The 23,029-nt window shown below is 40.7% G+C and overlaps 1 protein-coding gene across 1 annotated transcript in view; it reads right to left on the reverse strand.

Moving 5' to 3' along the window:
• The window catches only part of APAF1 (apoptotic peptidase activating factor 1), a 62,040-nt gene that overhangs the window by 14,305 nt on the left and 24,706 nt on the right, over nt 1-23,029 (reverse strand). The window contains exons 15-21 of the mRNA XM_069973025.1: nt 20,407-20,538; nt 19,087-19,212; nt 15,698-15,847; nt 13,799-13,924; nt 12,831-12,956; nt 11,142-11,261; nt 5,399-5,524 (exon numbers count right to left, since the gene is read on the reverse strand). Coding sequence (XP_069829126.1) covers nt 5,399-5,524; nt 11,142-11,261; nt 12,831-12,956; nt 13,799-13,924; nt 15,698-15,847; nt 19,087-19,212; nt 20,407-20,538 — 906 coding nt within the window. The remainder of the gene's footprint in view (nt 1-5,398; nt 5,525-11,141; nt 11,262-12,830; nt 12,957-13,798; nt 13,925-15,697; nt 15,848-19,086; nt 19,213-20,406; nt 20,539-23,029) is intronic.

A 23,029-nucleotide genomic window follows, 5' to 3' on the forward strand; every position in this document is an offset into this window, starting at 1 on the left:
TTTTCAATGCGGGTGCCTATTGTCCTGTCTCAAGTTTCCATTCCACTGACATTATTTAAATTTTACCAGATGTTTAGGAATAAAATGAAGCTGTGTGACATGGTGACACCTGCCTGGCAGAGAGAATTTATTCCAGCAGAATTGATTTTGTACAGTTCTGCAAAGTCTTTGTCTTCTAATTGGGATGAACTTAGAACACAGCGGCAAGCAGGCAGCGGCAGACCTTTCCGCTAGCATGGCTCTAAAGCAGTGTCACCAATAAATGTGCACACAATTACACACACTTTATATCCTATCAAGTGCTAGCTTGCAATGTACAGTTATCTAAACATATAGCTGACATACAAGTGCAGAAATATGAGCAGCACAAGCAGGTTATTTGCTGTGTAATATAAAGGCTACTGCACCCGAGCAGTTTTTTATGCACATAGCATGTAGATTAAAAAAAAACCAAAAAAAACACAAACACAACTCAGTATCTGTCTTATTCATATTCTGCACAGTATTTCACTGGTTAAAGCATAAGTCCGCAATTAACTCATATTCTTCTTAGTCAGGATAAAAATTAGCAAGCCGTTTTAGGAAGAATGTTTTTTGCCACCCTTTTATAGCAGTATATTAGTACAGTAAACACATCCCTGCTCCTAACCAGGGCTGTGGAGTCGGAAAAAATGTACCGACTCCAAATCTAGCTATAAAAAATCTTTCAAAATTTTATAATAGAATTTTCATATCAATCTAAGGATTTTTTAAAACCAGAAAAATCCTTTCTCACATAGTTAGAAAGGGTGAAGCATTTCCTCCATATATCTGTAATAAAACACTGCCCCTCAGAGGCGGACCTATCACTTGTGCAGCCTGTTCAGCTGCACAGGGGCCCAGGCCAATAGAGGGGCCAGCCAGGCTCAGACTCTAAAGTATCAGCACATGTCTGTAGTGAGCCCCCCAGGTAGCATTAGCACCCGGGAAGTGCGGGCCCCATGCTCCTGGGGCCCACTTAGTGACTGGATGCTGTGCCCGGTCGGGGCTGGTTCTCCTCTCTCCTCCTGCACGCTGCTGCTGACACCCCCTCCTGTACTCCACTATCTGGCATACCTTTTATGAGAAGGAGAGGAGAGAGAGCATTTGAAGACAGACCCTCCCCCTCCTTTACCCCACTGTCCGGCATACCTTGTATGAGGAGGAGAGGAGAGAGAGCATGTGATGACAGACCTTCCTCCTCTTGTACTCCACTGTCTGGCATACCTTGTGTGAGGAGGAGAGGAGAGAGAAAACGTGTGATGATGGGCTGGAGGGATCCTGCAGTGTTATGGCTGCCAGGGACAGGACTGTGAAGAGGAAAAACAGCAGCAGCTCTGACAGTGAGTGATTATTGACAGTGTGTCTGTCAGGCTGCTGTAAGTTGTAAGATAGAGAGTGGACTGTGTAAGAGAAAGTACAGAGCCCCCACCCCCCTCTGTGGTGCTATAAGTTTCATTGTAAGTTTATGCCTTTTTACCCAATATCTTTGCCTCCCTTTCCCCCTGCAGCATGATTTTTTTTTCTTTCATCTCCCCCCTAAGCAGCCACATACAGTACATGTACCCCACCTGTGCAGCCACATACAGTACATGTCTCCCACCTGTGCAGCCACATACAGTACATATATCCCACCTGTACAGCCACATACAGTACATATATCCCATCTGTGCAGCCACATACAGTACATGTATCCCACCTGTGTCCCAACAGTGATTAAAGGGGTAGTGCAGCGTTAGAAAATTATTCACAAAATAACACACATTACAAAGATATACAACTTTGTAATGTATGTTATGTTAGTGAATGGCCCTCTTCCCGTGTTCCCCCCACCCCCGGAAGTGTAGTGCACTATACATACCTGATTAGTGTCGCGGCTGAGCAGCTGATGACACGTCCCTCATGTCGGCCCCCCCTCTGCCGCTTCATCAGCTGCTCAGCCGCGATTGGCTGAGCTTAGTTATGCTCAGGCAATCGCGGCTGAGCAGCTGATGACGCGGCAGAGGAGGGGGGGGCGGCATGAATGAGGGCTGGTGCGGACGACGTCATTGTCCCCAAGATGGCGGCCGGGGGTCGACACGAATCAGGTGAGTATAATGCACCACACTTCCGGGTCTAGCGTGGGTGGGGGGAAACACGGGGAAGAGGGCCATTCACATACATAACATACATTACAAAGTTGTATAACTTTGTAATGTGTGTTATTTTTTTTTAATAATTGCTTAGCGCCGCACTATCCCTTTAAGGGCCCATTTGTTCTAACCCCTATTAGTGCTGTTCTGGGGTCACTTCCACACTCTGAGCTATATACTCTCACCCCCCACACAGCATCAAGTGTACAATGCATCCAGGACCGTCCAAGTACAACAGCTGTAAACACTAAAACTCCCAGCATGTACTGCAGTCTGCAGGCCTCAGGATATGCTGGGATTTGAAGTACAAATGAGCAGACAACTCAAAGGGTTGTCCTCTCGGAAACTATAGCTCCGAGAGCTTCATAAGTGTAAGGAATTCTGAGAGTTGTAGTTATTGTTATTCCGGGAGTTGTTGTCACAGATACATCAGTGCAGAATGGGACCAGGTCAGCATGTCGCTTCCGACAGGTTCTTTATTTGGGTTCCCCCCCTTGATCAGTTCTATTGGTGGCCACAGGTCCCACGGTCCCACACTGGGGCCTGCACAGACTACAGTACAGTCCTTAAGTGGGCCTTGGTATCTGTGCTGTGCTGTGCTGTACTGTAGGGTCCTCCCGAGAAACCAGGACACATGAACTGGATACCTGGGCATACATATGTGTGTGCCTTCAAGGCAGAAATGTGGAGAAATGAATGGGTTATGGGGGCCCAAACACATTTTTTGCACAGGGCCCTTTGCAGTCTGTGTCCGCCCCTGCTGCCCCTATTAGATAAGGAAGGTCGGGGAAAAGTTGGCGGTCACTATTTGTGTGGGGGGAGATCTGTGCTGTTCTCTTCCTGGATGCTGGATGATTATAAATGAGCACTAGTGTAATATAAAGATACACTGTGTAATATAGAGGAGGAGAAGGAGGAGAAGCCATAAATAGTGTAGCTGTAAACTCTGTCCTCAATGTGGTGTCCCTTCTTTCCCCACGATTTTGCTGTGACTTTTGACAGAACTTAAGAACACTGTGCACTGCAGTGATTGTGGTGAAAGCCATGGCATAGTGCTCCACACGGGGGAGAATTTTGTCCACATGCACATACCCCTAGGCTGGCACACCAGTCATGTACAATAAATAGTGTGGTTGAACTATTCAGTCCACATATCCGGTATATTGTTTCTACTCTCTGTTGTCCTATTTTATAAGTATGGTAATTTATACAGTTTATTTTAAAGCGGCACTATCAGCAGATTCTGCCAAGAGAACCTGCTGATATGCAGAAGCTCTTTAGCTTATGAGCAAATATGTGGTTTAAAAGCATTTGGGGCGTTGCTTGCCGGCTCCGAGCACCACTGCGTCCAACCAGCCCACTATGCATAATTATATATACATAGTGGCCGCTTCACTGCACATGGGCCCGGAAGATGTTCTGTCGGAGAAGGGCTGCTTCCCCGCGCATACAAGATTCGTCCATCCTGACATAGGGAGAAGAATCCTGCTGCAGCCAAGCTGTCATCATCCCCGAGGTCACTGACAAAAGTAAGTATGATGAAACCTTGGCTGCAGCAGAATTCTTCTCACTGCTTCAGGACATCCGCATCCGCGCATGCGCAGTGAAGAGGAAACTATATATATATATGAATATGCATAGTGAGCTGGACGGGAGGGGATGGGCTGGACAGGAGGGGGCAGGCTGGGCAGGACAGGAGGGGCAGGGCTGGACGGGACGTGGTGTTGCTCGGAGCCCGCGAGCAACACCCCAAATGCTCGCACATATCTGCATAGGGGCAATTAGGAAATCAATCAAGAATGCAGGGGATAAGAAAAACTTTAATAAAAGCGATCTACTCATAAGGTAAAGAGCTTCTGCAGCGTATCAGCAGGTTCTCTGGGCAGAACCTGCTGATAATGCTGCTTTAATCATTAGTAAGTAAAAGATCTAAGGCAGTTACATAGAAGTCAGCGTTTGCTTATAAAGTTGACAGAAAGCACAATGTACTTATAAAGCCAAGTACCATATGTGCTCACATAGATGCTTCAGATTTCACATGCTATAAACATCTCGTGAAACATGGGTACTGACATTTTAAAAAAGTGAGTCATGTACTTGAGCATGCTACGTAATGTTGTTGTTTGAAAGCTGTTGCTTTCAAACATTCTACAAATAGAAGTTCTTTCATCTCTCACCTTTCAAGTTAAGCCTAAAATATAAAGTCTGCAAAAAAAAAAAAAACTCATATTACAGAAGTGATAGGAAAAAAATTCCAAACAACTGGAAACCATTTAGAACAGTAGAAGTACAAGGTAAAAAATAATTTTCCAAGAACATACCACATCTGATTACTCTATATAACATCTCACTTGCTCTGTGTCTTCTTTATTAAAAGAGTTTACCATCAATCTGCTATGTGGCACAGCACATCACCACAAAGTATTCCGCTCAGGTAAAATACATGTTGAATACCCCCCCCCAAATTGGCTGCCAATTGGTTCCATACTTGTTATTACCTTTTAAGTCTCCTTGCCCCTAAGTTCTAAGTCTGTTGCATTCTGCTAAAGACACAGAAAATTGTGTTTGAGCTTTTCTTTCTGCCCCCCCCAACCTTCGGAGATGGTTCATGCAAAGGCATGTAATTAGTCTCCCTGGCCGTCTGTTGTGGTCAAACATTGATCCAGGATAGAGTCAGCATGTTGCTTATGGCTGGTCTTTCATTGGTGTGCCCCAGGTACCCCAGTCTGACACTGGTTGAAGCCCATGATAAGGACACTGCAGAAGGTTGTAGAAAAGAAACTAAACAATATTTGTAAGGCCCTATATAAATAGGGCCTTACATGTTAGACAGCTGAGCATCAGACAAATACTTGTTTTGTGGCTGATGGCATTTTTTTTATTGTGTTAAAGAATTACTGTTCTTCAGCCACATATCCCTGTGTAATAGGGGATGTGTGGCTGACAGATGGTTGAGCCTCCTAAAACAAGATTATATGTATTAAGCAAGAATAGAAAAATACATTTAAAAGGTGTCTATAGATTTTATAATAAGAGCCTGCTCAATGATCATGCCCTTTTAAACTCTTAGAGGTAGCTCAGCTTTATTAGACCTCAGATCAGCACAATAATATAAATGGAAAGATCTAATTTCTCTTAAATACAACAATTGCAGTTCCTTTAGTAGACATCAAAATGCTAATACAAAATATGTTAATATTAGGTATAAGGAAGATTTAAAAAAATATATATATATATAGGTGAAATACCTGGACACTTCCGTCTTCTCCGCCAACAGCTGCTAAGTGTTGATCAGGGTGCAGGCAGCAGCAGCTTAATGGCGAGTCTTGTCTACTGCTCTCACATATAACATCTCCACTCTTTCCATTTAGTAACTGACAAGAAAAGATGAAGTAACAAAAGACAAGTGAGGACCTATTGTTGTAGAGATTGCTGGGGGTCCAAGCTACCAGGGCCATGACTGACTCCATGCTTAAATTGCATTACACTGGAATGTTGTAAGTGTTGAAAAACTGGCATATAAAGACTTCAAGTACAGTAGGTGTGTAATGTCTATAGATGAATCTGGTTACATATAAAGCAAAAAGGCAAGCAAATTGTCTAGCAACTAGCATTTTTTCTTTTGACTGTTTTGACATTTGAATTCACCAACCAAAACAGAAGAGTTGTGAAGATCAGCGCTGCTTACCAAGCCTATTACACAGCTTGATGATCGCAAAGCAAGAGCTTTGTATATATTGTTAGCATTGTCTGTGCAGCTCTTGCTTTAAAAGTGTAAAATAATAGTCTACTTGCCTCTCCATGCTCCCCAGTGTCCTTAAAGTGTCACTGTTGTTTACATTTTTTTTTGCAGAAATCAATAGTACAGGCGATTTTAAGAAACTTTGTAAATGGGTTTATGAGCTGAAAATGCATTTTATCATGAGAAAGCAGTTTGAAGCTCCCCCCCCCCCCCCCCCCCCGTCTTTATGGTTTTCTATGTAGAGAGGAGGGGTGGAGGGAGATGAGGCACCAAAACAGGACAACAAAGAGTTAATTTACAGCTACATCACGGGGCTATCCCCTCTGAAGTCAGCTCTGACCTCTCTGACCTCTGAATGCCGCATGTATACCTATATGTGATCCAAATGTATAAACAGGTCCTCTTGCAAACCCTATATACCAAACCAAAAAGAAGGTGGAATGATACCACCAAAAAACAAATGCAGGACCAAATGTAGGAAAATATATAATTTATCTTTTATTCACATATATGTAGAAAAATAATATACAAAATACTTTAAAAACAGTATAGGAGCTGACACATGAACAGATCCCCAGGAATTGGTGGTAGTAGATATACAAACACAATAAATATCCACAATACAAAAATGTATAAAGTAAATGGTGTTATTAATCTACATAGGCAGAGCACTGGGCATTGGGCATATAGCTAAGTAATGTTATATGAAGTGATATGCAAAACAAATACAAATACAAAACCAATATCCTTAACCATAAATACTACCCAAGATGTAGATTAATAACACCATTTACTTGATACATTTTTGTATTGTGGATATTTATTGTGTTTGTATATCTACTACCACCAATTCCTGGGGATCTGTTCATGTATCAGCTCCTATACTGTTTTTAAAGTATTTTGTATATTATTTTTCTAGATATATGTGAATAAAAGATAAATTATATATTTTCCTACATTTGGTCCTGCATTTGTTTTTTGGTGGTATCATTCCACCTTCTTTTTGGTTTGCTCTACAGCGGCATTCACACAGCTCCCACTGTGTAATCCTTTGTTCTCTGCTCTCTGCTGGTGACTAATCTCCCTCCTCCCCCTCCCCTCTCCGTAGAACAGACAGGGTCCAACTGATGTAAACTAGTCGAGATTTCCTGATAATGAGCAGTGAAAGAGAGGAGGGAGGGGGGATCTGGGAAAAGTTTTTTTGAATGCAGATAATGGCATATTTGCCTAATAAACCCAATTACAAAGTTTCTTAAAATCGTTTGTAAGATTCTCCCTGCTCACTGCAGCCACTGCTAACACGTTTAAAGCTGTCTCTGCAGTGAAAGACCGCTCAGGCGGGACAGTGCTTGACAGTGATTGGCTGAGCGGCCTGTCACCACACAAACCGCCTCAGACATGCCAGCAGTGGCTGCAGTGAGCACAAAGAAGATAGGACACTGGGGGCATGAAGAGGTAAGTATAAAGTTTATTATTGTACTTTACACATTCCTTAGCTGTCAGCCACGCATTGTTATTACACGTAGTGATGAACGGCCATGATTTTTAAACATGTTTAAAAGACAATGATCAGCTGATGATCGGCTCTTTGGCTGATTGTTTTCTCTTCTACATGGAGCAATAATTTGCCAAATCAGCCTGATTCGGCATATTATCGCTCTGTTTAATAGAGCCCTTATTCTGAGGCACAGCAGAACTCGCAGGAGAAAATTAAAGGTAACCTGTCACTATGACAATGCTATCTAATCTATAGACATTGTATTATAGAACAGGAAGAATTAAGCAGATTCATATATAACTTTGTGGGAAAACATTCTGTAAAACTTGTAACTTGTTGATCAAATTCCTGATCATTCTGTGTGAAGGAGTCCAGTGAGCGGTGTCACTCAATGATAGGATCACTCACTGGACTCCTTGGCATGGAAAGATCAGATATTTGAATCAATAAATCAAAAATTATACTAAATCTTTTCTGATAAGCTTTTGCTGCTCTATAACATAATGCCAATAGCTTAGGAAGCATTTTCATGGTGACAGGTTCCCCTTTAAGACAGATTTCACTCTGGTTCCTGCTGCTTCTAGTTTTCTTTTTCTGCTTCAAAAAACACAGAATTCCCTTTTAAAACAAAGCTATACTTGCTTCTATCCAGGTCCAGTTTCCTGAAAGCAGATTTTCAGTCTTGTGTCGGCTGAAAAAAAAGACTAAATACATGAAGTCTGGCCAGTACAGAGTGTCACGGCTCAATGCGCCCATCAGTCATATGAATGACTTCTCTGTGGGTGTGCAGATGACTAAAAAGCTGCCTTCAGGAGACTGGACCTGGATACAAGAAAGCATAGCTTTGTTTTAAAGCATGATAACTAAATAAATAAATAAATAAATACATAGGGGGAGATTTATCAAAGGGTGTAAAATAAGGATTAGTGTAATTGTCCACAGCAACCAATCACAGCTCAGCTTTCAGCTCTAATAAAATAAAAGCTGAGCTGTGATTTGTTGCTGTGGGCAGTTTACACCAGTCTATTTTTTACATCCTTTGATAAATCTAGGCCATAATGTATAATGCAAACATGCTTTATTTCACATTCTCTGTTGATTTAGACTTTGAAATTATATGACAGGGACACTTTAACCCCTTTCCAATATTTTCAGAGTTAGGGCCTATTACGTAGAGTGATCATTGGCCGAATCAGACTGATTCGTCTAATTATCGCTCTGTGTAATAGATCAGCGGATCGTTCGGCATCAGGTGCGCATTGCTAAGTGCAATAGCCATGCGCAGACAACAGCTGATGATTGAAGAACAAAGTGAAATATTTACTCACCTTACCACATTCTCCAGTGTTGTCAGAGGCCTTCCCCGGTGTTTGCAGCTCCGCCTTTCGTTCTGGTCTTTGTACTGACAGGCCGTGGGCCACTCAGCCAATCAAAGGCTTAGACAGGCCACCGACTGCTCAGCCAATCACTGGCCACAACCTGTGTTAACCAGTGATTGGCTGAGCGGCCGCCTGTCTGTCAGTGCAGAGACCAGGACAGAAGGCAGAGCTGCAGACACTGGGGAAGGCCTTCGCGGACACCAGATATTGTGTTGAGGTGAGTTAATATTTTATTTTTTTACACTAAAGGCAAGTGCTACACAGAACTCACTAATGATGTCCAAGCAGCCCTTGCTGCCCAATAGTTGGCCTGTGTAATCTAGCAGATCAGCACTTTTTTACAGTTTTTGATCAGGCCATCTAACAGGACCCTTGCATATAGAACTTACGGGTTTTGCACATTAGACATAATGGCCCAGATTTCTCAAACTGCTCTGAAACCTGCGCTGTGTTTGGTTGCAATGGAGTTTTGGTACATCTGTGCCAATGTATTGTGTGGAATTGACAAGCATAAGTAAATCATACAGGCTTATAGAAAGGAAGTATATACTGTATACTGCTGCCATATTTTTCATATTGAAGGATACACACTGGAAAGATTTACAGAAGAAGAATGAAAATATCTAATAGTATTAATATATTTAGCATTTTATAATCTAACCAACTGTATATATGACACAGGTATGCCTATATGCCTATTTGTGTGTTTTCGAGGACATGTCTGCTTTAGTAAATTATTTTATTCCCCCTTGTAGGAGAGTTCCTGTGACAGATTTCAGTTCTACTATATATTATACATACTGGCCATCTTCTAGGAGAACAACTCTTTAATGTAATGTTGTGTTGCTGTCATAAAAGAAGTTTCACTGAGTAACAACTTTGGAGCAGCTTTCTTAGAACACTGCCTTATGTTGTTCTTCTGTTATTTCTCTTAGATATCATTGAATAATTTGACAACTTAGCGTGACCTCACAGTCTCACAGCGTCCAATGAAAGCTGGCAGTGGCAAATTGTAGGGACAGATGATGGGGAATGCAAATATATACTAAAATAGAAATGTCAGGAGTGCTGTCAGATCTTCAACAGATGCATATAACTAGACAGAATATTATCCTCCCACATTTCCTCTCCTTACCGAATCATTTCTATACACTTTACAACTGTAATTATCAAGAACTCAAAAGTGGACTCTACACCTAAAAGGTCTCTACACAGCGCTCTACTTGCAGTATGTGTACACTGCTAAATGCTGTTTGCCAGTCCTGTGCTGGCAATATATGGGAAATAGATATGTTTAATATTGTGCTTAATGCAATATTAAATATAACTGTTATTCTCAGTTTAGAACTTCTATGAGGCGTTCCGGTAGCAAAACGCAGTGATGAGTTTTTCACTTTAATCTATACATTAGGCAAGATATAATTAGAAACTCCACATGTGGCAGGTTGTTTTTGCCATGAATTGTACTGCAAAACTGTTCGGCCCTGGAGAAGAGTGTCCAAAATGTATGATCAATGGGGTGCAAGTCATTTAAGACTGTTATTTTGGATATAATGATGCTAGAATCCTGCTGAGTTTGCAATATTTTTTGTACTGTGGAATAATAGTTCAGCAGAGCAGATCTGGGTGTTATGCTTCCTTATCACACAGCATATTCTTAAGACAGACTTTTGTTCTAACTGTAGTAATGATTTTATTGGTTGTCTTTTTTTAATCTTCTGCTTCTGTTTTTCTAAAATTCTAATTATATTGGTCTTTTATACTTGAAAGAAGTGGCAGATTATCAGATTTACTGAGGCATGGGATCATGGGATGAAGCGTCATTGGGGGGGGGGGGGGGGGGGACAGAACTCACCGAGCCCAGCAAAAGTAAGATAAGCAGCCATGCATACAGTACCCATATGAAAACAAAACCATGATGTGAAAATATGAGATATCGGAGAGGCAAGCATATAATCAAGCGCTGTGTAACTTTTTATATGTTTCTACTCTCTTGTTGTCAATGAAAACATTCTTTTTTACCCCCACAGATGAAAACCTGCCCTGTCCATGCTCAATTCACACAGGTCATTGGCTTAGTTTTCATTCACTGATAATAAGCAAAGATCTTAAAGTGGTTTTCTAGAGAAAAAAAAACTATTAATAGTGTAGCCACAGGATAAGCCACCCATAGTTGTCCCTGTGGATAGGCTAAAAATATTTATTTCCCACAGAAAACCCAGGCATAAGGAAATAAAAAAATAAGGAAATATATTCCATAGTTTAATAACAATTTATGATATAATAATTAAGCTTTACTATCCTAAAATGTGGAATTTCATTTAGTTGCTAAAAAGGTATATCTTGTAATATATTATTAATAATCTACTCACCAGTAACCGATCTTCTTTGTCAGGTGCCAGAACAGTCACTTCGTCTCCACTGAACACCACATCAAATTCACGCTTTAGGATTGTGCCTGAGGGCTTGCACACTTTGCTTGTTTCCCAAAGCTATTTTTATAAGATAAAAAATGAATGTATTACGGAGTATTTTTATATATGTGACCTAATTGCAAGGCAATTACTTTCCAGCAGAAGATTTTATATAAATGTAAAATATAAAGGCCCTATAAGATTATATTCAAGAAAGAAACATTGTAGTAGCCTCATGATAGAACATTATATAACTCCTAATCCTATTAATCCACTGAGAATCATGGTTTTACATACTCACACACACACACACAAAGCTATATCTCTTCTAGACCAGGTAAAGCCAGTGATGCATGTATGGTATGTTTGCAGCAGTCATCCAAAATACACATAAAGAGTTGGAGACTTTCTGGGTTTGCATGCAAACTAAAAAGGGATCTGTAATCTGTAGGTCTTAAAGGCAAACTGAGAATTATGATAACATTATGGTTGATGAAATTACTAAAATGGCAGTAAAGGCAGATGTGGTAGTTATGGGTGAGTTCAACATGGCAGATGTCAACTGGAATATAAGCATAAGGCTGGGTTCACACTACGTATATTTCAGTCAGTATTGTGGTCCTCATATTGCAACCAAATCCAGGAGTGGATTAAAAACACAGAAAGGATCTGTTCACACAATGTTGAAATTGAGTGGATGGCTGTCATTTAATGGCAAATATTTGCTGTTATTTTAAAACAACGGCTGGTATATTGAAATAATGGCAGTTATTTACTGTTATATGGCGGCCATCCACTCAATTTCAACATTATGTGAACAGATCCTTTCTGTGTTTTCAATCCACTCCTAGTTGAGGTTGCAATATGAGGACCACAATACTGACTAAAATATACGTAGTGTGAACCCAGCCTTAATATGCAAAAGCAAGAATGTAATAAATGCCCCTACTGAGGCATCTTTAACAAAGCTTCTGAAATCACCAACCACAGGAGAGAACATTCTAGATTTAGATTTACATTTTTCTTCCCCATGGAACAGCCTACTGAGCCAACCTACTGAAAATCTGAATTTGACATGCGAAAAAAGAAGATGGAGAAATCAGGGGAATCATTGCTTCATTAAAACTTCTCCATTCTAGTAAATGGTGGGAATCTAAGCAATTGCACATTTACCTCGTATAACCCCTTTAAGCCCTATTCACTTCAGTTTATGGTCTCTGATGTTGGTATAGGTTGGAACAGCATCAAAAACGTATTTCGACATATACTGCAACATACTCGCAGCGTGGTCATAGGCTTTAATAGATTAAAAGTAGTCTACATCTGATTTCAGTATACATTATACAAAAGTAAAGCAGACTATGCATGCTTGACAATCACAATAAGCAATCCTACCATCGCAGCTGTACACATGAAGAGTAACAGGGTTCTAGTGATCACTACAGATCCCAGAGATCAGATTCCCAAAGATTTAACATTTTTTTTTACCTATTCTGTAGATTTTATATATGTACCATGTCTGCACACAAGTCACCAAAAATACAATTCTTCTTTACATAATGACATCAATCAAGAAAACATATTTAAAGAATGTTTACTCCTTTTCCACAGTACAGCTATAAAACGATAAACATTTCCTCAACTTACCTTTACTGTCTGGTCATCTGAAGATGTCAAGAACGAAGACCCTTCTGGAGAGAATTTGACACAGTAGACCCAACTTAAATGTGCATTAAAGTCAGCAGTTTTTGTGCTCGAGTCTATGTCCCACAGCTAGAAGGATAAATGATACACAGGAAAGTTCTTTTCAGCAGTAATGGATTGTGAACAATAAAATTCAAGTATATGGTAAGTGGCATATTGTTTTGGTTAGATATCCTTGCTGAATGCAGGGTGCACCTGACTATAACAGCTCTGTTCAAGTGCAAATGTGTTTTCTACTTCTCTAGCCTCACCCATACTTTACACTATAGTTATCAAATGTATAATGACTAAACAATATAATGGCTGTGCTGTATTAAGTACAGCCATTAGAATGTACATATTAAGCACCTTTATTACTATACTTACTTCTGTGACTATACTGCTATGACAAATTTGTAGGATTGACTAAGTACCCTAGTTATCCAAGCACAAAAATGCAACCATAATGAGAGAGGGACCTGTAAATTTCAGGGACTATCCAGCCTTCTGCCTCTGGGTACAGAACAGATGCACTGCCAGAAGCTCCAGATAACTGATATATTAATGGTTTGCTATACATAGTCTGGGCACATAAGTGTAGATCTCAGAAGGGCATGGAAACAATAGTATTCCTGTTACTCTGTGGCAGACCCTGTAAAGCTGCTGCAAGATATAGGCTGGCATTGTCAAAGTGCCTATATTGTCCATAATGTCACATGGGGTAGTTTGTAAATTGTTAACTAATTTTAATTATTGACAAAGAAGCAAAGTATGCCCATAATGATACTAATTGTAAAGCAATATATAGTTATTCATATACAAAGTGAAGCAGTACATACTCCTATATAATACAAGAGAGTAGAAACAAATGCAGATTTTTAGAGAGCAAATACTATACATGAATAAATGAACAGTCTGAATAGATATATTACCTGGACGACATAATGTGTAGCCAATGCTACAATCTGATTTGTTCTGCAGAAGTCACAATACAGTATAATGCTGTGTTGCAATGCTTCAAGCTCAGACACAAGATCACCGCTTTCCACATCAAAAATCTGTATTGAAAAAGGATCATTACTCAACATACCCTCAGAATTGGAAGTAGCTGTCCTATATGGATAATCACTTTAGAAGGGTTCTGTGACCATAAGCCCATCTCAGAATGTTTTACTCTTGGGACCCACAGGGATCAGATGCAATTTATAAAAAAAAGCTGACAGTAAGGGGGAGATTTAAAAAGATATCCCCCGCTCACCTGGTGGGCGGGCAAGGGGGGGGCTACAAGGCGGGGAGGAGGTGGTCTCCTTCCGCGCCAGATTTATAATGATATACGCCTGCTCGCAGCAGGTGTAGATTCGTTCCACAATGCCTGTGCTAGGTGCAGGGCCACCTGGCTTTACTAAGAGGCTTACGTAGTAAAACCTGACAAGGAAAAGGAGGTGGGGGTTTATATGAGACGAGTATGCCAGTCTTGATAAATATCCCCCAAAGTGTTCAATTTTCCCATGCAGCGCTGCCACAGGGAATGTAAAGCAATACACAGTGCTGAGAGTGCTCGATGCTGTCTATGTATAACTCAAAGCGCCCTGTACCCACTATTTGCCCCCCCCCCAAACCGCTTGTACCGGCTGCTTTTAATCCAAGATCTGCTTGTACCTTCAGATAGCGGCTTTTAATGCAAGATCTGTCCTGTGGTCCATTCGGCAGGTGATGCAGTTATTGTCCTAAAAAACAACCTTTAAACTTGCAGCCCTGTGTCAAACTGCCGTGGCCTAGAGTGTCTGTGCCCTAAGCTTGCACCGCCCCTCCATCCCTCCTCCCCGCCCTCCTCACCATTAGGAATGCCCCAGGCAGGATTTTTTCTATTCATCACCTGCCTAAAAACTGCACAGGTGTCCTAATGATCCAACACATGTGCAGTGTTCAGACAGGTGATGAATAGGAGAAATTGTTCTAGGGGCGTTCCTATTGTTGAAGAGAGCTGGGAGGTGGGATGGAGGGGTGTCACAATCCTAGGGCATGGGTACCCTAGGCCACGCCAAGACACAGGACTGCAAGTTTAAAAGCTTTTTAGGACAATAACAGCATCACCTACCGAACGGATCTCAGGACAGATCTTGGATTAAAAGCAGCTATCTGAAGGTACAAGAGGTTTGGGGGGGGGGGGGTCAAATTGTGGGTACAGAGTTACTTTAAAAAGAGTGTAACAGTACAACATCACACTGCAAATGATGATATATGCATAATATAGGTATGTTTAAATAGCAATACTGTTATATGGTATGCCAAGTACTTAATTTTTTCTATAGCAGTATTGCAATTTAAAAGTACAACAGGACACTCCAAATTCTATATAGTTTAGCATTTGCAGTGTGCTCTTGGACATTTTTGTGTTTGCTTCCGTATTTAAGCCATAGCAGCGTGCACCTACCTATTCATAATACTTCTATTGGATGTGCTGGCCAATTCTTTTGTATTTCTGTGTTATACGTGAGGGGGGTGGATGTCTCAATCTTAGATATTGCACTCTGGCCTTCAGTAAGCTGGGGAGAGGGCACTTACCTGAGCTCATTCTAGAAGTTGGTAGGGGGCTAAACACCCAGACCCCGACCGATCAAAACTTTTGAAATGCTAACATTTGTTTTTACAAGGATAGTTACACTAGAAGGATTTAATTCTCATAGTGTGTAAATGAGGTTGTATAACATCACCATCTAAAGGGCCCTTTAACAACTGGTCAGCTTTGTGACTAAGGCCCAATAAACAGTACTTTGAAGAGTCTGGATCCTGTATTTTAATCACATTAAATGTCAGTAAGTAACACTTACATAAAGGCGACTGCGTGCAGTCACCATAATCCTAGAGCAGTCATTAGACCAAGAACAGCATTTCAATAGAAATTGGGACTCGTCATTGTTTTGGAAAGAGACTGCAACATCAATAGTTTTGTATTCATTAGCAGATGACACTTCCCAAAGCTATGGAGGAAAAAAATAACAGTAAGGTACAGCAAGCAAACTTTATGCATCTCAATTGTCTTTTTGTGCACCACAACTACATTTTGCTCTACCCTTCTCACTTTAAGGCTATGTTCCCACTTCAGGAACATATTGAAAGAGGGCGGCCGTCTAGTTATATAGACAAGACGGCCACCTTTCACCGCTATGTTTCTGAAATGGGAACATAGCCTTAAAGGCTAGGTTCTGACCGTGTATTTTTACCGTTTCCATTCATTAGAGCCAATCCTAACCCTGGATTTCCAATGTGCTTTAATATGTAGTAAGTGACATTTCACCTATTCCTATGTACTTGAAATACACTGTGGACTACAGCATGCATTCCCATTGAAAAAAATGGGGCTTACACTGGATGTGTTTTCATTTTGCACTTGTATGCGACATAAGGCGCGTCAAAAGATGTGGGAACAAGGCCTAACTAAAAGTCTGGCTTAGGCTCTGTCCACAGTGGCATTACTGTTTCTGTTTATACAGGATCCAGGTAACATAGTTCATATCCACAACAAAGGTTCTGTTTGGGGTCTCAGTCACAAATTCCATTCAAGAGCAGTCAACAGAGTGGAACAGTCCGCTGCACGATGGACACCAATGGATCCTGAGAGACCCTACTGCCTCTGACACAGATGTGAACATACCCTTACCCTAATCTTTCAACACAGTGAACACATGGTTTAACACATTAAAAAAGGAAAATCACCTGGGCTCAGCGATGCAGTGCTCAATAATGCTTTATTCTGTGATCCTTGGAAACCAACGGTAATATTACATAGGCTCTCACAGTCTCACGCCAACATGTTTCTGGTACGTCACATACCCTTAATCATGGCTGAGGTTGAAGCCATGCAGGTGAGTATAAATAGGTGGTCCGACTCCGCCCAGAAGCATGAAGGCGTCAGAACTTTACATATACACACACCCATAATAAACAAAGTGCAGACTAAAACCAATTTTTGCATTCTACTTTGCAGTGATGAACTGTGTCCAGATAATCAGCAAATATCATGTACAGGGAGAACAATGAGATAAAAAGCACAGTATGGAACAGTTAACATGAAACCTCTAATAATACAGCTGGAGTTCTCTGCGGAGGTTCAAACCATGTGGTACAGTTGTATTTAAATGAAAAATCCAATAGGCTTCTTTTTTAGCTAAGGCGTTTCTAATGTCGCCCCCTCTTGGTGGCAATTGTACACGGTCAATGGCAAAAGCTCTAAAGAAATTCAGATTGCCCTGGTGAGTGTGCACAAAATGATGGGAGGCTCCAGATAGGCTGCGTGTGGTGGAGTGTCCTATGTCGTAAATGTGCTCCACAATACGGGTTTTGAATTTACGTGTGGTGCAACCTACATAGATGAGATTACAATGAGTGCACAAAATGATGTACACTACGTGTGTGCTGTTACAATTCAAAAAGCAGCCTATCTGGAACTCCCTACCAGAGCTACTGGTGACATGTACATGGGATAGATTGCTATCCAGGGGATACCCACGTTGGATGCTGGGGCGGGCTGCCAATAAGGTAAACCATCGAGACAGACATGACTTGCTAGTTAGGAAGCCCAAGTCAATCACTCAACATATTCCTACACTGGTAACCAGGTTTAGCCCCCAGTTCAGACAGATCAAGGATATCATCCTCAAACACATTCATATATTGCGAAGTGACCCAATACTGAATCACATCTTACAGTCAGGATGTCGGGTGGTCTCTAGTAGAGCTTCGACCCTGGGGAACGTTCTCTCCCCTTCTGCCCCCAAACAGCAGAGGTCTTCCACGTGGCTTAGCTGCAAAGGTTTTTACAGGTGTGGACAGGTCCCTTGCCGTACCTGTTCGGTGGCACTGCCCACAAAATCATTCACCAGTAGCTCTGGTAGGGAGTTCCAGATAGGCTGCTTTTTGAATTGTAACAGCACACACGTAGTGTACATCATTTTGTGCACTCATTGTAATCTCATCTATGTAGGTTGCACCACACGTAAATTCAAAACCCGTATTGTGGAGCACATTTACGACATAGGACACTCCACCACACGCAGCCTATCTGGAGCCTCCCATCATTTTGTGCACACTCACCAGGGCAATCTGAATTTCTTTAGAGCTTTTGCCATTGACCGTGTACAATTGCCACCAAGAGGGGGCGACATTAGAAACGCCTTAGCTAAAAAAGAAGCCTATTGGATTTTTCATTTAAATACAACTGTACCACATGGTTTGAACCTCCGCAGAGAACTCCAGCTGTATTATTAGAGGTTTCATGTTAACTGTTCCATACTGTGCTTTTTATCTCATTGTTCTCCCTGTACATGATATTTGCTGATTATCTGGACACAGTTCATCACTGCAAAGTAGAATGCAAAAATTGGTTTTAGTCTGCACTTTGTTTATTATGGGTGTGTGTATATGTAAAGTTCTGACGCCTTCATGCTTCTGGGCGGAGTCGGACCACCTATTTATACTCACCTGCATGGCTTCAACCTCAGCCATGATTAAGGGTATGTGACGTACCAGAAACATGTTGGCGTGAGACTGTGAGAGCCTATGTAATATTACCGTTGGTTTCCAAGGATCACAGAATAAAGCATTATTGAGCACTGCATCGCTGAGCCCAGGTGATTTTCCTTTGCCAAGTACTACACGCTGTTGGAGTGAGGGCTCGTGCGGAGCAGCAAGTCTCTAGGTACTGAGCCGGCTACACATATTGACTGCACTTAACACATTAAAAAGTATTTAAAACTAGTGTAATAAAGGGCATGTCCAACAAAAAAACAAGGTGTCTGTCTGGACTTCTGAGTTGAATAAATAAAAAAATTTCCTCTATTACCTGCCATGTTGGTTGCACACTGCCCAGTTCTGGCTGACCAGTGCTTCCTGCTTTCCTTTTCGACCTGCAGCAAGTGCCTGCTCAGTCAATGACTGGCTGATTAGGTGCTTCCTTCATGTCAAAAGAAGCACAAGAAGCGCTGTGGGGGATCAGGGTAACTAGTACTTTTCTTTTTTTTTTTTTAGCACCCAAGGTCAGACAAATGCTTTTATCTATGTCAGAAACCCTTTTAAGAAAACAACACAACAATCCACAAAACAACGCACACATATCAAACCAACTGCAGTACTTAAAAAATACCAGTACACTATTACAAATGTATGTAAACCAAGTAGGAACAATGCTATATTTCCTTAAGAACACGAACTTAAAACTTACCATCAATGTGCCGTCCATAGAACAGCTGGCCAAATACTTATCATCTGGTGAAAACCTGCAATGGTTCACATAACCTCCATGGCCAAAAAGGGTGTTCTTACAGTACTTCAAATCAATGTCCCACAGCTGTGTACATACAAGTAGGCAAGAGTTAGCATGGGCTCACTTATCTAGGCATACAGAGGCAGATGTCTAAAAATGCCCAGTCCCCACTTCTGGTGGAGGAGTGACAGCACATACATATTCTCAATGGGAAAGGCAATTATAGTTTAAAGAGACACTTTTTTTTTTCATTTTCTTTTAGATCTCTTTTACCGGAGATACTAAGCATCACTGGCCATTTGCTTAAAATGTTGTGTCAGATTCTCAGTTATTGAGTACTAGGCACCAAAAAGGTTTAAGGTTAATGATGCAGAATATAACGGCTGGGTTTAGATCTTGGGATCATATTTAATATTAAAAATGCTAGGAGAAAGTCAGGTCTGGTCCAAAACAGTGCGTCACTGTGGAGGGTTTTTCACCTGTTTTCATGACTGGGTATGTGCGAGAATTAAACAGAATGAGAATTTGGATGTACACAATAAGAGAGGCAAAGAAAAAAACATGGCAGATGTCCATAGCCACCAGATTCCAGATATGTTTTTGAAAACAGAAGCAATCGGGCTGCTTTCATTTCTCCTTTGCAACAGTTTTGTTGCATTTCCCCCATTATCCTTATGACAAAACTGCACAGCTACAGCTGGAGGTGGTACATTACTGGGGTATTCGTCACTGCAGTTTTGCCATTCAGAAAAGTTGGGCTCCTTTCATGGTCCTTATTGTTGACAATTTTTCTTTTCTCTCTCGAACATACAAACAGCAGCCGGGCACATTTAAGAAAGTAATTATACCTTTAGAATTTTATAGAATTTTCTCTTTTAGCAATCAGGAAATAATATATATATTATTATAATTAATTTTACGTACACTGGCCTTAATGCTAGTTTTGTATTGGTTGGCAATAAAATACCTTTACAATACTAAGCAGGAATCAAGTTAACAAGTGATATTTACTGCTGAAAATGCTTTATATTCCAAGATCAAGGCGACTAATAGTAATTATTTCTGCTTTGCCTTACAGACAACATAAGTGTATGGTAATTACAGCACCATTACTTTCTGCCCCAATGAGCCTGCATAGTAATTACTGGAAAAACAAGCGAAAATGTGCCTGTCCAAAATGGCAGCGCTATTCTTTCTGCCTGGCTAAAAATAAAAATGACACACAGAAACTGTAGTAATAATAATTACAATGTTAAATATACAAAAAGGCTGACATACTTTGAGCAAGCAGTCGTGGGAACATGTAGCAAGAAGAGAAGGAGAGCCTCCATTGGTGAACTGGCAGCAGGTGACCGTCTCTGTATGCTCATCATAATCCCGGATCAGAGCCCCTGTTAGCGCGTTCCAAATCTACATGGGATAATTTGAAAATCAGACACCTATGTTGCCGCAGAACTTAGAGCAAGTCTCAGATTGAAGGGACTTAACTTGCTATTGATATAACTGACCAATAATACACTTAGCAGAGGTTATTATAAGGCGAGTGATCGGAACATGATCTAAATTAGACTTATTTATTTTTGCAACAGGCCTCTTTTCTTAAAATATTTTACTAAACTCATCTGTGTTTATTTGCTCGTGCTACTTGCAATTTTCTGCAAAATTATATGTCCATGTTAAAAAGCACTTGTTTAATAAAATGCTGCAATTCAAATATAACATGAAGAACAGTTATGTTCATATTTACTGAATTTCTCTCATACCTACATTTACACTGACCACACATAAATATTACATACAGAGTTGTGAAAAAGTATTTGCTCCCCTCCCAATTTCTCAAACTTTTGCATATTTGGCCATATTAAAGGCCCTTTGTGCCTCTGTGTACAGGCCACATTAGACGGCTCCACGATTGTGGGTAAGCGAGTGCCTATTACGCAGGCAGGGCTGCACGGACATTGTTAACAATGTCTGTGTAGACCTTGCTTTACTTAGAGATTGTCCAGGCTTAAGAAAACATGGCTGCTTTCTTCCAATAACAGCAGCACTCTTGTTCTGAGTTAAGGTAAGGTTTTTCGAGCTGAATTGTAGTTGTTGAAAGTAGGTGTGCTATAGGTAGTTCTAATCTGCTAATAGATTACCTTTAACAATGTTATCTGTAAGGTAATCCATATTATAATAATAGGGGGTGATTGAAATGACATAATGGCAGAGTTGACAGTTTTATAGTTAAATCTTATGGGTAATGTTTTCCACTGTATGCGTATACAGTGGCATATTTCACAGCCATCTGTTGGAGGTAACAGCATGTACATACAGCTGCCCACACTCATAGACAGTCAAACTCTCAAACACGTACACTCACACATCACAATTGTTTGCAATACATGAAAAAACAAGTGTTACCTTGCTTTAAGAGTAACTTGGTTTAAGAGCAATTTGGTTTAAGAGTTCACAGTTTTCAAAATTGTGACTTGGTTTAAGAGCATTGCTTTGGTTTAAGAGCTCCCTGTACTGGGTGGGATGGTGAGTGGGGGAGGGGCATGGCCTGCATAGCGTGGTCTACAGCCCTGTACTCAGACCCAGGAAGTCTCACTTACCTTCCAAATCATAGCAAATCCACTTTAGACTGGGGCTTACATCAGGGGACAGGACCGTGGGGGTAATCTATTCATAGCTGTAACCCCTCTCCCCCCCAGACAGAGAGTGCTGCATGTAAGTGCCCACACCTGTCCTGCTCATTCCTTTATGCTCCCTCCAGTCTCTGACAGTCCTGGTGTTTCCCATCCTCTCCATTACTGTACAGTAACTTATAATATCACATATTCTGCTGTTTCTGAATCTTTGTTTCATTTCATTCAGAATGTTATTCAGAATAATAAATCATTATTTTTGGGGTGGGGAACCAATTGTCTGCTTTTCTATGATTTCTTATGGGAAAATTTGCTTTGGTTTAAGAGTGGATTTGGATTACAAGCACGGCCCCGGAACGAATTATGCTCGTAATCCAAGGCACCACTGTATAAGGCTGGATTCACACTGTGTTTTTGTTTCTGTTTAACACTGGGTTATTTTTTTACGCAAAAGTGCTGTTGGCCACGCTTTTCTGTACGTTAGAATTAAAAACACTAAAACGGACATGTTAAATGGCTGAAAAAAATGCAGCCTAATAATTATATCTGCATTATATGATGAATGACTTTACACAAAAGGTGCATGAAACATCAGTACATAATGAAAGCAGATATAAAGGAAATAAAAGTACAATAATGATACGTGTTATTAAAATGGTGGGTAAAACAAATACAGAAAAATTGCAGGTGCAAGTTATAAAGATTTATTTTTTTTTTTTTTAAAAAGCAAAAATAAAACTGATAAAAAATATAGTCCGGAAAAATAATGTGAGAAAGGGGTTCTCCATTTAAAACCTCTTTTTCCTCTATCCACAGGATAGGGGACAAGTAAGAGATTGCAGGGAGTCCGATCACAGTACGATCTCCAGAGTGGCTGCTGCCTCCTTTGTTTTGAATACAGCCATAGAGAATGAATGGAGCCACAGGTCATGTGGCGACCAGCAGTTGTATTCAAAACAAAGGAGCCAGGGGCAAACCTGGAGATCAACGGAGGGTATAGAAGTTTGACCCCCGTGATTTCTTACTTGTCCCCTAGGGGACAAGTAAGAATCCTTTTAAACGTACAGATAAATCGCATAAGCGCTTGTTTATTGAACGTCAAGTGATGATTTATCTTTTAAACAGTAGACATTAAGATGAAAAGATAACAAAAAATCATTAAGATGATCATTAATACAGTTGTATAATACTTATCCCTGCAAAGGCGTTCACAATAAGGTGTTTATACTGAAAGATTTTTTAATGATTGATGGTGACTTTGAGGTCAA

Source organism: Dendropsophus ebraccatus, chromosome 1, assembly GCF_027789765.1.
Source record: "Dendropsophus ebraccatus isolate aDenEbr1 chromosome 1, aDenEbr1.pat, whole genome shotgun sequence".
Taxonomy (NCBI): domain Eukaryota; kingdom Metazoa; phylum Chordata; class Amphibia; order Anura; family Hylidae; genus Dendropsophus; species Dendropsophus ebraccatus.